Genomic DNA, 18,700 nt, shown 5'->3' with positions numbered 1-18,700 from the left:
CTCGGAAACAGACCTTTGGGCATGCCTGTGGGGGATTATCTTGATTATACTAATTGCAGTGGGAAGAGCCCTGGCTGTGGATGGCACTGTTCTTGATGGGATTCTGAACTGTATAAATGAAGAAAGAGAATTGAATAGCAGAGTGACCAATAACTCCAAACTCCTGCCACCCTGATTTCTCTGTTATGATGGATTGTGAGCTGGAATAAGTCCTTTCTCTCTTAAGTTGCTTCTGTCAAGGTATTTTATGACATTAAAAAAGCAAAGGAAGTAAGACAATCCCTTTTTTAGCTAAGAACATCATAATGGGAACACTTTTTGTTGTCATTGTTTTATTTGCTGTTGTTTTGGTTGTGAGACATGGCTTCACTATATAGCCTAAGCTGGCCTTTCACTCATTAGATAGCTCGGGCTGGTCAATAATTTATGATCCTCTTGTCTCAGCCTCTAAAATGGTAGGATTGCAGAGGAAGAAATTAGTAAAACCACACCCTTCACATTAGCCACAAGCAATATAAAATATCTAGGAGTTACCCTAACTAAGCAAGTGAAGGACTTGTATGAAAAAAATTTCAAAACTCTGAAGAAAGAGATTGAAGATGACCTGAGAAGATGGCATGATCTTCCTTGCTCATGGATCGGGAGAATTAACATAGTAAAAATGGCCATCCTACCAAAAGCAATCTACAGATTCAATGCAATCCCTATCAAAATACCTACACAATTTTTTAAAGACATTGAAAGTTCAATTCTGAACTTCATATGGAAAAACAAAAAACCCAGAATAGCTAAAACAATCTTGTACAATAAAAGGTGCTCCGGAGGAATCTCCATACCTGATCTCAAACTCTACTATAAAGCAATAGTAATTAAAACAGCATGGTGCTGGCACAGCAACAGGCTGGTTGATCAGTGGAATCGAATCGAAGACCCAGATATGAATCCACACACATATGGTCACTTGATTTTTGACAAAGAAGCCAAATCCATTCAATGGAAAAAGGATAGCATCTTCAACAAATGGTGCTGGTCTAACTGGAGGTCTATGTGTAAAAAAATGAAACTGGACCCATATTTGTCACCTTGCACAAAACTCAAATCCAAGTGGATTAAAGACCTCAACATAAAACCAGAGACACTAAGCCACTTAGAAGAAAAAGTGGGAAAGAGCCTGGAACATATTGGCACAGGAGACAACTTCCTGAACAGAACACAAACGGCCCAGGCCTTAATGTCAACCATTAATAAATGGGACCTCATGAGGCTGAGAAGCTTCTGTAAGGCAGGAGACACTGTCAAGAGAACAAAGTGACAGCCTACAGACTGGGAAAAGATCTTCACCAACCCTACATCTGACAAAGGTCTAATATCCAAAATATATAAAGAACTCAAGAAATTAAACACCACCAAACCAAATAACCCAATTGAGAAATGGAGCTTGGAACTAAACAGAGAATTCTCAACAGAGGAGTATCAAATGGCTGAGAAACACTTAAAGAAATGCTCAACCTCCTTAGTCATCAGGGAAATGCAAATCAAAACAACTCTGAGATTCCATCTTACACCCATCAGAATGGCTAAGATCAAAAACTCAAGCGACACCACATGCTGGCGAGGATGTGGGGAGAGAGGAACACTCCTTCATTGCTGGTGGGAATGCAAACTAGTACAGCCACTTTGGAAATCTATCTGGTGCTATCTCAGAAAAATGGGAATAGGGCTTCCTCAAGACCGAGCTATCCCACTCCTTGGAATATACCCAGAAGATGCTCCAGCACACAACAAGAAAATTTGCTCAACCATGTTCATAGCAGCCTTATTCATAATAGCCAGAACATGGAAACAGCCTAAGTGTCCCTCAGTAGAAGAGTGGATAAAGAAACTGTGGTACATTTACACTATGGAATACTACTCAGCTATTAAAAACAAGGAATTCCCGAAATTTGTGGATAAATGGATTGAGCTAGAAATGATCATAATGAGTGAGTTAACCCAGAAGCAGAAAGAATCAAATGGTATATACTCACTTATATCTGCATACTAGCCCAAGGGGCATGTCCCACGAAAGCCTTCACTTACCAGGAAACTGGGACAGAGGGGAAGGCATCCTATTGGGACTCTAAATGAGAGACGCATGGGAGAATAGCAAAATAAAAGGATACAGATGGTCCTAGAAATCTACAAGTAGAACAATATGATAGGCAGATTTGGGCCCAGGGGTCCCACTCAAACTAAGGCACCAGCCAAGGACAATACAGGAGGTAAACTTTAAACCCCTTCCCAGATCTAGCCAATGGTCAGAATATTCTCCACAGTTGAGTGGAGAGTGTGATACGACTTTCTCACGTACTCTGGTGCCTCACATTTGACCATGTCCCCTGGAAGGGGAGACCTGGTGGCACTCAGAGGAAGGACAGCAAGTAGCCAAGAAGAGACTTGATACCCTATGAGAATATACAGGGGGACGTAATCCCCCTCAGGAACAGTCATAGGGGAGGGGAATAATGGGAAAATGGGGGGGGGGAGGAATGGGAGGATACAAGGGATGGGATAAACATTGAGATGTAACAAGAATAAATTAATTTAAAAAATTAAAAAAAAATAAAAAATAAAATGGTAGGATTACAGGAATATACCCAGTTTATGAATATTTACAAACTAAAAGAATGCTGAGGGAATAAAGCGAGTAATCTGGCTCCATGCTAAGTCTAGTTTCAAGTCAGTAGATTTTTCAAGTGAGTCTGTTCTGATGTCCCATGACTACATGCTTACTGTTTATAGATACTAAAGAACCTGCCAAATCAGGAGATAAATTAACCAAACCACAAACTTTGATTTCAATGGAAAGACCCTCCAACTCCTTTCACATTGCCTGATTTAAGTGCACATGAAACCAAATAGAGACCAGAAAATACTGACACCAAGACGCCATCAAAACCATTAGTTATCATACATTTATTTTTAACATAGCACCCCAGTTTCACATCATGTACATTTTCCAAGTTGGAAATCCTTAACTTACTATGTTCTTCACAGATTTTTCAACAAGTGTGAAAAAGAGGCAGTAAAGTTAGCATGAGTCTACAAATCACAATCCAAATCTAGGACACTCTTGGAGATTTTTTTATGTTTAAGGTAAATACACAGAATGTTCCCAATGCTTAGCAAATGAATGAGACTCTGGCTGAGTTAAATATTAGCACAACTTGTTAGCACAATATCAAGAAAAGACAGAAAGCATCAAATATATACTTTGCTGTTACACTTTTTACTGTTACATGTACCTGTAGTGAAAAATATAATATACATTTTTACCTTCAAGGTTAAAATAGACAGTCAGTTCATTATCTCTCTTAGCCAATAACTAGGAAGACTAAAATGGCTCTTTTTGTCTCTGGCTCACTTAAATACCTTACTTGTGCTGGAGATGAAAAGAATGGTAGCTCTAGTTCTAAAAAAGAGGGCATCCCTGCTTCCCAAGTTAGGTGCAGTGGAAGTTGTTACACAGTTGACTTGAAACAAAAACTACAACTTAGTTGACCAAAGTGACGTATGATTGGTACTGTGTTCAGTCTTATGGCAGAGCTCCCTGAAAGAACCTTAGGATCTAGTCCTATCATCCCAGACTGCTATGAACCTGGTACCTGAGGGGTTTCTTAATGTAGTCCTCAAATCACAAGTTAAGCCCTCTTAAGCCTGCTGTCCTCTAGTCTTTAGAGTCATAAACTTACTGATGCTAATGTCCCACAGTGATGACACTAGCTAGGAGCAAGATAGGAAAAATCACAAGACATACAAACTAGGCATTCTTCAATAGTTGCTAGCAAAGCAAGGCTTCTGCAGACAGAGTGGGTACTGTCAACTACAACCTGCAGTGCTTTCAATGTATCATTTACCACCATGTATGTTTAGAGAAATTAGAAAGGAAGGAAGCCTACAAGCCTAAAACTAACTATCCCTGGGCTTCCCAGCTCATAATCACATGATGGCTGCTTCAAGACATATTTACTAGACTTTCTCTGAAAGCCTGTTTCAGGCTAGGCAGCAGCTCTCAGAATCTGCATGCATTGCCTTTAAAGTCTGTCTATTATTCTTGTGAAGTTCATATATTTAGATGTATTCTATTCCTCTTCACAAACAAGCAAAGCAAAATGGCCCACAGAAATATTTATTCAAATTGCCATCAGTGGTGAACCTGTCTGTGTTGGTGAGCTGTCTTCATCAGCTGTGCCAAAAGAGAAACAAAATGTGCAGGCTGAGGATTGCACACATCCAAATCTCTGCTTCTTACTAGGAACTTGAGCTACACTGAGTCATGACACAAAAAAATCTATAACACCTATAACTAGAGTAGATTTCAGCTGATCTGTTGACGTCTGAGTTTTAAGGGAACACTTGAAACAGAATTAATCACCTGGAAAGAGAAAAGGAAACCACTACTGTTGTATTTAGTGGGGGGGGAGGGGATTCTTTAGCCACTACTTCATTTTTATCACGTTCTCAATGTTCAAACCACAACCTGATGAGCCTCCTTCTCAATCACATGGGGCAACCCGCTTGTGATGAGATAAATGGCTTTATGTTTGTAAGACTGTATCCTCTTGATGCTATCTAGTCAGAGGTGTGACTGTAGTTTGTGTTGAACAAATGTTTTAGCTTTAAGGTGTTAATACTATAATTGAGATCTTTCTAACTACTGCTTTAAAAAGACATTTGCAAGTGTCTGTCTTGATTGCAAGAATTACATCAATTTGAGATGTTGTCTAAATGATCTTCTAATTACGTATCTTTTATGGCCACAGGTATGAGACTAATCAGGACAGAGACAAATATTTAGCAATACTATACAACCAAATCACAGCTAAAGAAAAATATTTTACAATAGTGTAGACATTGGTAGGAAGTCAAAACAAAAGTTCATGTTTTTGATTACTTATCTGTAAAATGTGCTAAAATGGAACATTTGTGACACAAGCAACCAACGATATACTGGAGAAAACTACAAGCTACTACATATTCAGTTCTGTTTTATCACAGTAGTCTATCTGAGAAAGCAAATGCCCATAGGAATATGGGACTGGAATCTGTTCAAAGCAATAGCGTTTGAAAATTCTGCCAAGATTTAAAGTAACATACTGCATCTTCAAAGGTGAGGCATTAGAAGAACAGTTTAATAATATTATTTCCCTTCAAATTGTATTTTTCACTTAATTCTTGGAGAGATGTCTAGACCTAAAATTTCTTAGGAAATGTTTTCATAAAGACCAATTAACATGATAAATAGAAAAGGTTTTCTTATCTATTTTTAGAATTGACAGGGGGCTAACTTGGAATCTATAAAACCAGGCTAGCATTCCAACTCTGCCACTAGCTATCTATTTCTATGGATTCCTGGGTCAAGAATCCACAACTCTTAGGGATGTGATTTTCCCATGCCAGCAATAGGAGAGGAACATTGCCCCAGCCTAGCGCTAACTTTCACATAGCCACAGCCTCCAGCTAAGCTGATTCATTTCCCAATAAGTCCCAAACACTTATATGATATTTATAAAGTGCTTTGATCTTTCCAACTAGAGCAAACATCCATCTTGATTGTCACATTACATATCCATTCTTTCTATTTACCATTTGGGCTTTGCTTTAGGTCTATGGATAGAAAGGTAGTCAAATGCTATATGACACTTACAAGAGATGCTAAAGGCCCCAATAAGCCCACGATCAGTTCCTACTGTGCTTTCATCTCTAGTACTGGATGATCCCCATGCAGGAAGATCATTGAACAACAAGGCAATTAAACCCCCATGAATGGAGAGAGGGTTAACATTCATTCTGTAGAATTCTGTACAACAAGCAAGTCTCATCTCTCATCCCTCATCAAAAAAGCTTCTTTTTGTGGTAGATGGTGATTAATTCCAGAGTAGTTTTATGGGTGATTTCAAAGTGTTTACCTTCCTGTAACATATTAAAGGCTCTCAAAAATATTATCAGGCACTGTAACCCTAAAAGTGCACATCCTAGGAAAACACAGAAATAAAGGATGAATACTAGTCATATAATAATATGTATTTAGTAGTATATATTTAGACAGAAACACAAATATTTATTTTTAAAAATCTATTTCTAAGCAACTAGTAAACTGATAAAAATTAAGTACAGCGAAAGAATTCTCTCTCTCTCTCTCTCTCTCTCTCTCTCTCTCTCTCTCTCTCTCTGTGTGTGTGTGTGTGTGTGTGTGTGTGTGTGTGTGTGTGTGTGTGTGTGTGTGTTATTGGTATGTGTTTTAATACAATGCTTAAATTAAAATATTGGTGATGAGATGGAGGTGTGGCCCACCATTTGTCTAGAATGAATGATGTCTTGGGTTTGATAATAGGTGAAGCTGTGAAATTCAGAAGGCCTTGATTGCCCAATGCAAGCTTTAGCCTTTACAGAAAACAAAGCCAACTAAATAAAATTCCAATCTCTTCACTCAGTTCCTCATGTCATTTACTTCATGAGGGAGATAGTATGTCAGGGTTTTAAAATGCTCAGTATAGACTAACATTCCTTGGGTTGTGTCTGGTTGGTGGATATGAAGTGCTCTCCCAAGTGAGTGTATATGCACCTGAAGATTGTGAGCTAAAGTGCATATGCTAGTCTTTCCTGTATTCAGTGTACCAAATGCTAAACATGCTGTGAAAATCTGCACTCATAACACTGTTGAAAATTTATCACAGCCCTCACATCCCAGCAAATGGAAAAACAAAGTCATCTAGGAATTTGAACTGACCCACTCATAATCTCAGGAGGGGTTAAACTCATTCCTGAGCCCCTCCCGACAAGAGCAACAACAAAAAAAGCAGCCAAAAGAGAAAAAGAAATGCAGAAATAGTTCAAGTTTCATGAATTTCCAAATCAAATCAGATTCAAATCCTTAAATATGCATGGAAGAGATTCAACAATTTGTTTTTCTTTGGGAAAACATCATCTGTTTGAACCCTTCTCTTCTGTTGTTAAGCTACTGATAAAGCTTGCCAAAGGAACAGAGAAGTATTAAATAAATGCCTATTTTACTAAATGCTCTCAGCTCTGTTGAAATCAACAGCTTAATCTTACATATTGTAAATCTATCCAAAACCATATCAAAAAGTACCCTGTGCACACCACATCCCACTACCCAAAGAATAAGTAAGTTGGCAAAATGCACAAGAGACAGCATGCTGTGCTGTAAGTCTCTGGAAGTAATGCTAACATTGGAATGCCCTGTTGAGGATCAGCGAACCAGGGACCCTATGACCCTATAGGTCAGTCATTTCCTACTTTCAATTGGGCTATACTACTAAATTTCTACAGGATACTGGCTTCTGCCATTTGAGCTTGCTCTATATCACTTCCACTAGAATTACCTGAGCTCTCCTGAACTGTATATAAAGCCAATCCCTCCCAAAAGCACGCTTTACAAAGAACAAGTAGTCATATAGCTGGTGAGAAGATTACATTCTTTCATTGTCTTCAGACCCCACACATTTGAAATCCAGGCTGAAATAAAGACAATGGCAACAATAACAACCAGGAATTGTTGGAGAGTTGGTAGCTATTTCCCTTCCCTTCTTAGCCTGGGTAACTGGGTGCAACAACAAATAGGTAGCAATCCAGCTACTCATATTTGATGGGTGGCTTCCAAGTTCATGCATTTACAGAGATGCTATCCCATGCAGGATAAAAGTAGGGATCTGGCAAGTATTTAAAGTAGATTGTTAAAGTAGATTGTGCTTGCCCAAAAGTTTACATGAAAAGGACTAAGTTATCTAGGTTGATGGCCTAGATTGGACACATTAAACAGTCCATTGCCAAATTCTCTATTTCATGGAGGTGTAAAGACCCAATACAATTCTCATATTTAATAGAAAACAATAATCATGTATTACTTATAGCTGATACAATATCAAAATGGTACTAGAGAAGCAGTTTTTAGCATATAGTGGTAGAGGACACTATGCCCGGGTAAATCTGATGCTTTAATTGTATTTCAGCTTTTGTTTTTATTATCATCATGCCAAGACTATCCAGCTTGAATCCACACTATTCAGGAAGCCAACCTACTGTGTGTAACACACATACAAGAATAAAATGAGCATCCTGGTAGTACTTCATTAATAGGTTCTATAAAAATTATAAATTTTTAAAATAAATAATACTTTGAATTATCTGCTAGAAGACTAACTTTAATAAGGAGCAATATCGAAAAGTGGTTAAATGCAAGATAAATCCCATTAATAAGTATAATTTTTAAATGATATTTGGATTAAACTGGAGTCTTTCTGCCCATCTGGCAAACATTCAATCACTGCACTATATCCCTAGCTCTCTTTTTACTTTTTATTTGAGAGAGTGTCTCAATAAGCTTCTCAAGATGGTTTTGAGCTTGTGGCCCTCCTGTTTCAGCTCCCAGGTAGCTGATACTTAAGATTTTAAGTGCAATAATTAGTTGAAGACATTTTACCACCACTGTAAAATTCATGTGAACTGCAAAAGAGAAAGTCATACAGATTATGTTGTGCTGCTCACAGCTTTTGACATTGAGACATCTATGACAAGTAGTTGGGCTCAAGCACTCAAAAGAAAGATCTTGGCAGACAAAGTCACCCACTGTCACTCGAGCCTTGGAAATGTCACAACACTGTGACTGGACGAAGTTGTTCCAATTGGTTTTCCAACGCAATCCGTTCTTGATGAACCTCCTAAATTATACAAAACAGGGGAAAGAAAAAGAAAAGGCATCATTTCTTGGGTTCATTTCTTTTCTTTACACACTCAAAGGAAATACACATGTGGATGAAAGGCACCAATTTCAATGCTAGTGATTGAAAGACGGGGGATTCACAATCACTAAGCCACTGTACTGATAGCACTGATATGTGTCAACACAGAGTGGTAACCTTGAAACAGTCATCTCAGACACAAGAACAGACAGCCAAGTGCCAGCACAATCGCACGAGGCACTGTGAGCATGGTACAACAATGAGCATGTACTTCATAGTTCTTTGCAACCCTGTCTTAGCCTCACTCTCCATGGATGGGCCCAGAAGGTGGCGGAGAATGACAGTAAATATTAAAAAGCCAATAGGCAAAAACTAAAAGGAAAAGTAGACTCCAAGTACAAAACTGAATCACCTCAGTTAAATTTCTAGTTGCAATCTCTGGCTTCTTTTCTGACAATACTGAGCCAGGCATGAAGGATAAAATGATACACTGGCCATCCTCCACCAAAATCTCTTGTCCAGGCTCTTGCACATACTACAGCTTAATGTAATTTCTGGGTAAAAGACAGAAGAGAAGAACAGCAAACTGCTATTTGGAAATGCAAACTTTCAGTCTTAAAACAGATTTTGCACAGAGAAAAAGGATGCATAAAGGCATGCTTAAATATAATTGGCCAAGGTAGATAAGAATTCTTATGTGAAGGATCAACTCTGAGATGCTCCAGAGAGCCAATATATATTTTAAAAACTACTTCACCAACCAAGGACAATACATGGAGTAAATATTGAACCCCTACTCCAATCTAGCCAATGGACAGGACATTCTCCACAGTTGTGTGGGCAGCAGGAACTGACTCTGACATAAACTCTGGTGCCCCATATTTGACCACTTCCCCTTGGTGGGGAGGTCTGGTGGCACTCAGAGGAAGGACAAGCAGGCTACCAAGATGAGACTTGATAGCCTATGACCATATAGTGGGGCAGGAGGTCCCCCTCGGTCACAGACCTAGAGGGAGGGGAATAGGGTGAAAGTGGGAGGAAGGAAGGAACTGGAGGATACAAGGTGTAGGATAACAATTGAGATATAATCTGAAGAAATTAATTTTTTAAATGCCCACTGGTAAAAAAAAAAAAAAAGAAAGAAAAGAAAAACTAATGTACAGAACCAAATGTTCATTCATTTATACTTTTAGCAACCTATCTTCTATATCTATGGGCTGTAGGTCAGATGCTGCTCTAGCTATGATGGTAACAGCAAAACCCAAGAAAGAGTAGGCTTGGGGGAGCAAATGAGTTCTGTGAAAGTGATATGCAAAAGGAATGGAATTCAGTTGGTAGCATACTTGCCTAAAAGGCCAGTCATTCTAGGTTCCATCTCTAGCACTACATAAACAGGCCATAGTGGCATGTGCCTGGAGTCCCAGCACTTCAGGAGATTAAAAAAAAAAGGATGACTAAAAGGAGTTCAAGGCTGGGCTATATTAGTCAATCTGATAGGAGCCTGAGTAAGAAGGAGATCCCATCTCTATAAAACAAAGCTGAAAAAAAGCAAAAAGAACAATAGACCTGACCTACCTAAAAGCCGGAGAGAGAACATAAAGCCAAATAAAATGAAGTAAAACTGATACAAAAATAGATATCACTTCAAAAGATTACTGAATGACTTTCCAGGGCCTAGGTAGCATTTTTCAGTCCCACCACCAATGAATGCATGAGGTCCCAGTTGCCTTCCCTTAATGGTATCATGTTTTGCTTCAGCAGTTCTAATGCGTGTATAGTAGTATGTAATCCTAGCTTCAGTTGTTATTTCCCAAGTGGCTAATGATATAGAATATCATTACATGTGCATATATGTCATCCTTACATTCTCTTTGGTGAAATATCTGTTTCAGTCCTGTGCCAGTTTTTAAATCAAGATGTTTGGGTCCTTTTTTTAATTTATTCATATTATATCTCAATTGTTATGCCATCACTTGTATCCTCCCATTCTTCCCTCCCTCCCACTTTCACCCTATTCCCCTCCCCTAGGTCTATAACCAAGGGGGACCTCCTCCCCCACTATATGGTCATAGGGCATCAAGTCTCATCTTGGTAGCCTGCTTATTCTTTCTCTGAGTGCCACCAGGCCTCCCCACCAAGGGGAGGTGGTCACATATGGAGTTCTTAATCTTTTTAAAAATGTTATTTAAATTTTTTCACACTACATATGTTGATCATATTCTTTCCAGTCTAACTCGGTCCAGATCTTCACTACCCACCCAACTTCATGTTCTCACTCACTCAAACAGGAGAAAGAACAAAAAGTGAAAATTAAAACAGACAAGCAAGTTGAAAATAATACAAAAACAGCAAAACAAAACAAAAGCATGCACAGAAAATTTGCTTTGTGTTGGACAACTACTCCTGGGCATGGAGTGTGCCCATTATACCCAGTGAGAGTCCATTGGAGAAAATGACTTTCCTTTTCCCAGAAAGGTCAATTGCAAATAGCTTCTTAATTAGGAGTGGGACCTTGTGTCCACATCCCCTTCTCCATCCTGGGATTTTGCCTGGCTTGTGCATGTGCAGGCCCTATGCATGCTGCCACAGTCTCTGTGACGTCATATATGCTGGATGCTCTCCCCTTGGAGTCATCCAGCACCTCTAGTTCTCATAATCTTCCCGCCTCCTCTTCCATGTGGATCACTGAGGAAGGTAGGATTTTGACAAAGATATTCTATTTAGGACTGAGTGCTCCAAAGTCTCTCACTTTCTGCACATTGTCTAGGTGTGGGTCTGTGTTAATTCCCACTCAGTGCAAGAAGAAGCTTCCCTGATGAGGGATATAGCAGTATGTCATTAGGAGCCATTTTATTGCTATGTTCCTTTAGCAGGCTGATAGTAGTAGGTTTTCCCCCAGACTTATTTTTGAGTTTTAAAATGAAGTTTTGATCATAATACAAGCTTTCTGTCAAATATGTAGTTTGAAAATATTTGCTCCCTATCTGTAAATTGTCTCTTAATTCTCTGGTGTCTTTGGCAGAGCAAAGGAGTTTAATTTTAATGAAGGCCAATAAATTAAGTTATTTTCTTGTAGATGATGCTTGTGGTCATTTCTTTATACTAAGGTCATGTCTAACCTCAAGTCATGTGGGTTTTTCCCTTTATTTTCTCCTAAAAGTTTTATCGCTTTATGTTTTCCATTAACATGGATGAGCCTTTGTAAGTTAATCTTTGCAGATGGGGTGAGATTTAGATCAAGTTTCTCTATTACATATGGTTGACCAATTGCTAAATGTGTTGTTGGGAGACTAGTTTTTTGTTGAGTTGATTTTGCATCATTGTCTTTTACCAAGTTGGCTTTATGTGTGGGATCTATTTCAGGATTCTGATCTGCACACCACTCTCGGCACTATACTGCCTGATTATTGCAGCTTGACAGTGATTTCTTCATTTGTTCTTTCTTTTCACACTGGGTTTTTGCAATTCCAAGTTCTCCAGCCCTCACACACAAAATTTTGGATCAGCTTGTTTGTATTCATTTTAAAAATCCTGCTGGGATCTTAATTGGTATTGTCATGAATCTAAAAGATCACTGGGGAGAAAAATGACATCTCTATTCTATTGACTCTTCCAAATATACAGAGTAAATATACCTGTACCTTTACGTTTCCCTAGATTTCTCTCAGCAGTATTTTTTTTGTTTCCAGTATACAAATCTTATGTGTATTCTCATAGTTTTGTACCAAAGTATTTCATTTGGGGGGAGGAGGCCAGCTACTGTGAAGTGATACTTTTTAAAAATTCCATTACCAATTATTTATGACTTATACACAGGAACATGACTGGTTATTTTGTGTATTGTTCTATATCCTATGACCTACACAAATTCAACTGAACAATCAAATTGTTTTTTTTTTCAATCTAATTTGCAATAGTATCACAAAAATGTTAAACAACTTTTCAAAAGATTATATACTCAAATTTCAGAATCCCTTGGGAATTTTAGATGGCTGAAATAGTTGTAGAGACTCCTCTGCTTTCAGGTTAGCAAGATCAACATTGTTTACATGTCAATTCTCCTTAAATTCAATGCATAATCCTAACAGTTTTTAATTTGTGGCACTTTCCTACCAATCCTCAAATTTGCATGAGATAAAAGACTTACAAAACCCAATGGAATCATTAAAAAACAAACATGTTGAAAATGTTATATTACCACATTTCAACACAGTATATGGCAGCAGCAATCAAGGCTGTGTAGCACAAGGATCCACAGAAAGACTGATGGAACAGATAAGAAGTCAGAACTGAGCCCACAATTTCAGGTCATTAGATTTATGATAATGGCACCAAAGTGATCCAAGAGAAAAAAAGTCTTTTCATCAAATGATGCTAGATTAAGAAAATACTACATGGAGAGAAATGAAACCTGACCCTAATGTCACGTCATGTACAAATTTAATTTAAAAATATAAAAGAAAAACAATAAAGCTGTTAGAAGAAAATATTAATTATTTCATAATCTATAGATATACAAAGTTCCCTCACATAGAAAGTAATAATCATATTTCTTTAAATGGCAAATTTGGATTCTATCAAAATTTGAAGTATCTACTCATAAAAGTATATAGTTGTTAAATAAATAAGTTATACAAACACTAGAAGGAAATATTGACAAACATTTTGTGGGACTGTTTGGGAAGGATTAGGAGGTATGGCCTTAGTAGAGGAGGTCTATCCCTGGTGGTAGACTCTGAGCTTTCAAAAATTCACTCAGAGCCAATCCCTTTCTCTGCCTGTAACTTGCAGATAATACATAAGCTCTCAGCTACTGCTCAAGCGCTATGCCTGTCTGCATGCTGCCATGCTCCCTACTGTGATGGTCATGGACTCGTTCTCTGAAACTGCCAGTAAGCCCATATCTAGATGCTGTTTTTCATAAGTTGCCTTGGTCGTGGATTGGTTTTGTTTGGTTTGATTTGGTTGTTTTGTTTTGTTTGAAACAGGGTCTCTCTGTGTAACCCTGGCTGTCCTGTAACTCACTCTATAGACCAGGCTGGCCTCGAACTCACAGAGATCCACCTGCCTCTGCCACCCAAGTGTTGGGATTAAAGCTGTGTGCTACCACAGCTGACTAACATCAATTATCAACTAATCCTACTTCTAGGATAAATGAGGATATATTTCCACACAAAAACATGTCCAAGGTTTCTGTGGACTGCTCTGGCATAAATAAGACATTAATGTCATCTCTCTCTGCAGGATTCATGGGACATTTTTGGAGAGTAGGTAAAAAGAATATAAGTGCCACAGGTTGTAAAGAGGACTAGGCAAAACAGTGTTTTCTGAAAATGCAGAACTCACGAACTCACAGAAGTCATGACTACCTGCAGAAGATCAAGCCAGTGAACATTCAAATGCAAATGGAGAGGGCCCAGAGGCCCCACCCATAGGCAGAGGAACTACTGGCAGTTGATGGCTGCTACCTGAGAGTCAGTTTTCTTTAGGGCTGTGGTCCCTCCTAAGTTGACCAGCAGTTAGCTGCAGTAGATGGCCCTACACTCATGCACTTAGGGGCAGCACAAGTTAGACTCGGTGGTTTATTTTTAAAAGACGTGAGGGGAGCAAAAGGGGTGAATATAATCAAAATACACTGCATGGAGTTCTCAAAGAATAAGTAAAAGCATGATATTTTTTTAAAAAAACATGTTCAATGATGCAGTTTTACTCACAATATTCTAAAACTGTAAACAGTTCAAGTTTTCATAAGTAGACATAATAATAAAATTGCAGCATATTCACTCAGTGTGATATTAGGTAGCAATGAAAAAAGTAAATTCCTTATGCATATAACAAAATAGACGAATCTCAAAAACTTTCTACAAAAGTATTTGTTGTAGGCTACCATCATATATAGTTACAGAACAGGCAAAAAACTATGATATAAAGACAGCCTAAGTGTCCCTCAGTAGAAGAGTGGATACATATATACTATGGAATACTACTCAGCTGTTAAAAACAAGGAATTCCCGAAATTTGTGGATAAATGGATTGAGCTAGAAATGATCATAATGAGTGAGTTAACCCAGAAGCAGAAAGAATCAAATGGTATATACTCACTTATATCTGCATACTAGCCCAAGGGGCATGTCCCACGAAAGCCTTCACTTACCAGGAAACTGGGACAGAGGGGAAGGCATCCTATTGGGACTCTAAATAAGAGACGCATGGGAGAATAGCAAAATAAAAGGATCCAGAGGGTCCTAGAAACCTACAAGTAGAACAATATGATAGGCAGATTTGGGCCCAGGGGTCCCGCTCAAACTAAGGCACCAGCCAAGGACAATACAGGAGGTAAACTTTAAACCCCTTCCCAGATCTAGCCAATGGTCAGAATATTCTCCGCAGTTGAGTGGAGAGTGTGATATAACTTTCTCACATACTCTGGTGCCTCACATTCGACCATGTCCCCTGGAGGGGGAGACCTGGTGGCACTCAGAGGAAGGATAGCAGGCTACCAAGAAGAGACTTGATACCCTATGAGCATATACAGGGGGAGGAGGTCCCCCTCAGGAACAGTCATAGGGGAGGGGAATAAGGGGAAAATGGGGGGGGGGAAGAATGGGAGGATACAAGGGATGGGATAACCATTGAGATGTAACAAGAATAAATTAATAAAAAAAAAAGACATCAGAATAGTGGTTGCCCTGTGGCTGGGGTAGAAGTAGAATGAGAAAGAACACAGGGACACCTCTTATGGCAATGCCAACAGTCCCTAAACTCATAATTTGCGTTCTACAAATATATGCATTTGCCACAAGATCAGCAAGTATGCAGATAAGATTTATATGTGTTAAATTTCACATTATAAGAAAAAACTGCAAAAAAATTGAACTCTATGAAGCTAGCCTATTCTGCATACATAGTGAGTTGCAGGACAGAAGGGACTATGTAGAGAGAGCTTGTCTCAAAAAAATAAAATGTTAGTGGCAGAAGTGAAGCAGTGGCTGTACAAATAATCACTGCGCAATTATTCCAAATTTTCTAATTATTTACAAGTTCTGGAATAAAATATCTTGGCAGAGGTGGGAGGCACATAAATGAGAAGTGAGGATGGGCGAGAGTAGGGAGTGCTGAAAGCAGTACCCATGGAGGAGAAGGCAAAGGAGGAGAAGCACAGCCTCTCTGTCACAAGCACTGTTTCCAGATGGGCCTGGTGGTACATAACTATTATCTCAGTGATCAGGAGGTTGAGGTGGGAAGATTTTGAGTTCTAGTCCAGCCTGGGCTACTTAGCAAGGCCTTGTCTTTAAAAAAAGAAAAGAAAGCTAATTTTAGAGAAGAGGATGGTCATTTATGCGGATCCTTCTAAAAACCCAACAAACAAACAAACCAAAGCTCATTAGGTTTGGCCATAATAAGAGGAATGCAGGAAAACAGCAGGACCACACTAAGGTGGGGGAGAAAGAAAACATTAAGGAAGTAAAGACAGTGAGTGAGAATAACTGCTAAGAAAATTCATAAGAAGGAGGCGAGCGAAATGGAGCAGTAATTACCCAAGGGGAACTAGTAATGCTGGAGTATGTTTATACATGGGTTGAGAATAACCCAGTAAAATCATGTCCCACCAAAACGTGTCCAAGTCCTAATTCCCAGTGCCTGTAAACACAATTTTATATGCAAACAGAATCATGTGAGGATGACACCGTGATAGAATAGGCTGGACCCTAACCCAAGGACTGGTGTCCTTAATCAGAAAGGCACAGTAAGAACAGATAACAGACAAGACACAGGAAGGATGTCACACCACGACACAGATGGATATTGCAACTTTATGTATAGGCCAAGGAATGGCAAGGATTGCCAGAAACTGCCTGGAGTTGGGAAACAGTAAACAAGGTATCATTTCTAAAGCATTCAAAGACAGCAGGGCTCTGATGATGCCTGAATTTCAAATCACAGAGCCAGGACAGAATAAAGCACTACAGTATGACATCACTAAACTTGCAGTATATGGTTAGAACAGCCTAAGAAACTGATGCCAAGGAGAAATGAGTGAGAAAAACAGGGATGATGTCCTTGAGAAAGCCAAATGGAACCATTTCCAAGGTACCAGAAGAGAGGTTAACTCAGTCTGCTTACTTCCACAGAAGTGTAAGCATCATTCATAGACAATCTAAACAATTATGCACTCACTCAGAAACTTTGAACAACAAAGAATGCAGAGTTGGCTTTGTTTCCTTTTCACTCATAACCGGTATACAGCCTCCATATTAAAGTTACTACTCTTAGTCTAAGCATTCAATAACCAACCCTTGGAACTTAAATGCATTCATTCTCCACCAATTAAAAGAATTTTGACTCTGATTTAGCCAATGGACAGGATATTCTCTACAGTTGTGTGGTAAGCAGGGACTGCCTCTGACATGAACTCTAGTGCCCCATATTTGACCACCTCCCCTTGGTGGGGAGGCCTGGTGGCACTCAAAGAAAGAATAAGTAGGCTACCAGGATGAGACTTGATAGCCTATGACCATATAGTGGGGGAGGAGGTCCCCCTCGGTCATAGACCTAGGGGAGGGGAGTAGGGGGAAAGTGAGAGGGAGGGAGGAATGGGAGGATACAAGTGATGGGATAACAATTGAGTTGTAATTGAAATAATTTAATTAAATAAAAAATAGCTATTAAAAAAAGAATTATGCGAACAAAGACAGGTCTTAGGGAAAAGAATGGGGAGCTGATGGTCAAAACAAATCAGAACAAAAAGCCAGGGTAAAGTGAAGGGATCCAAATGTGAGGAGCACCTCTTACCTTCAGCTGTTGCTGAAGCTCACTGTTTAAGCGGGCCAGCACTGCGTTGGCTTCTTTATTTTTGCGAATGGCAGTCTGAATGGCCTTCTTCTGTTTGGAAGACTGCCTGTAAAACAGTGCAAACATTTCTATGAAAAGAGACTCAAAAGTCTGGACCCTTTCTTGCAAGTCAGAACTTAGACTCATGAAAGGTGCTAAACTGACAAAAGGTACCATCCCAGGGCTCCAAAAATAACATCCCATGTTCTCAGCCCAACAAGCAGGTAGGCCTACACCAAAATGAAGCAAATTTGTCAGGACAAATTATTTATACCTGAAGCTATTCCCATTTACAACTTGAATAAGGGCTGTGAATTGGGCCTTTTCAAACATTTCTGTTTAAGTTATTCTAAGACATCTTAATAAGCATTTTTCTGACAATTCTTATTAGCCAAATGCCCCTTTTGTACAGGCATTAATGGAATCTACTTCAGTGGACAAGACTGGCAAAAAAGAACAGAACATTCGCTTAAGTACAATTTCTACATTAATTTAGTAAGACTGCCATATCCTCCTTTATTTCTTTTTTTTTTTTCTTTTTTCTTTCTTTTTTGGTTGTTTTGTTTTGCTTTGTTTGTTTTTTGTTGTTGTTTGTTTTTTTGGAGACAAGGTTTCTCTATGTATCCTTGGTAGTCTTTGACTCACTTTGTAGACCAGGCTGGCCTTAAACTCACAGAGATCCTGCCTGCCTCTGCCTCTCTCAGTGCTGGGATTATAGGCGTGCACACCACACCCAGCTTCCTCCTTTATTTCTTTATAAGATAAAGAAAATATGAATTTTAATATATATCTGAATATGAGGTACTTGAGGAAAAGGGAGAATGCTTTTATACCAGTATACCTTAGCTAAGCCAGTACTAAATTCAAAGAAGAGGTGTAACTTGGGAGATCATGTGCTCCACTTGGGTCTATTAAAGTCTCCAGTTACAGTTTGGCCATAAGTCTTCTTAGTATCCTCTTGACCTTTTAAAACTGTCCATTGTGAGAATGATAAATGAACATGGTCACCACAAGTATAACTTACAAACTCTTTTTCCCACAGCAAGAAACACAACTAAAAGATAACTCACACTCTCCTAGAAAAACAACCCTATTTTCAATCACTGAGAAATAAATCACAGTACAGA

General features: G+C 38.9%; 1 protein-coding gene across 14 annotated transcripts in view; it reads right to left on the bottom strand.

Annotated features, from left to right (window-relative positions):
• Positions 1 to 7,371: 7,371 nt before the first annotated feature.
• Reps2 (RALBP1 associated Eps domain containing 2) overlaps positions 7,372 to 18,700 on the bottom strand; it is a 223,985-nt gene continuing 212,656 nt past the window's right edge. For all 14 annotated transcript variants that reach the window (XM_051142318.1, XM_051142320.1, XM_051142322.1 and 11 more), the window contains 2 exons: positions 17,535 to 17,640; positions 7,372 to 8,720 (listed from right to left, as the gene is read on the bottom strand). In XM_051142318.1, the coding sequence (XP_050998275.1) occupies positions 8,652 to 8,720; positions 17,535 to 17,640 (175 nt within the window). In that variant the 3' untranslated portion in view covers positions 7,372 to 8,651. The remainder of the gene's footprint in view (positions 8,721 to 17,534; positions 17,641 to 18,700) is intronic.

This window comes from Acomys russatus, chromosome X (genome assembly GCF_903995435.1).
Source record: "Acomys russatus chromosome X, mAcoRus1.1, whole genome shotgun sequence".
Taxonomy (NCBI): Eukaryota; Metazoa; Chordata; class Mammalia; order Rodentia; family Muridae; genus Acomys; species Acomys russatus.
The sequence above is the reverse complement of the archived record's forward strand: the minus strand, read 5'-3'. Positions and strand labels throughout refer to the sequence as shown.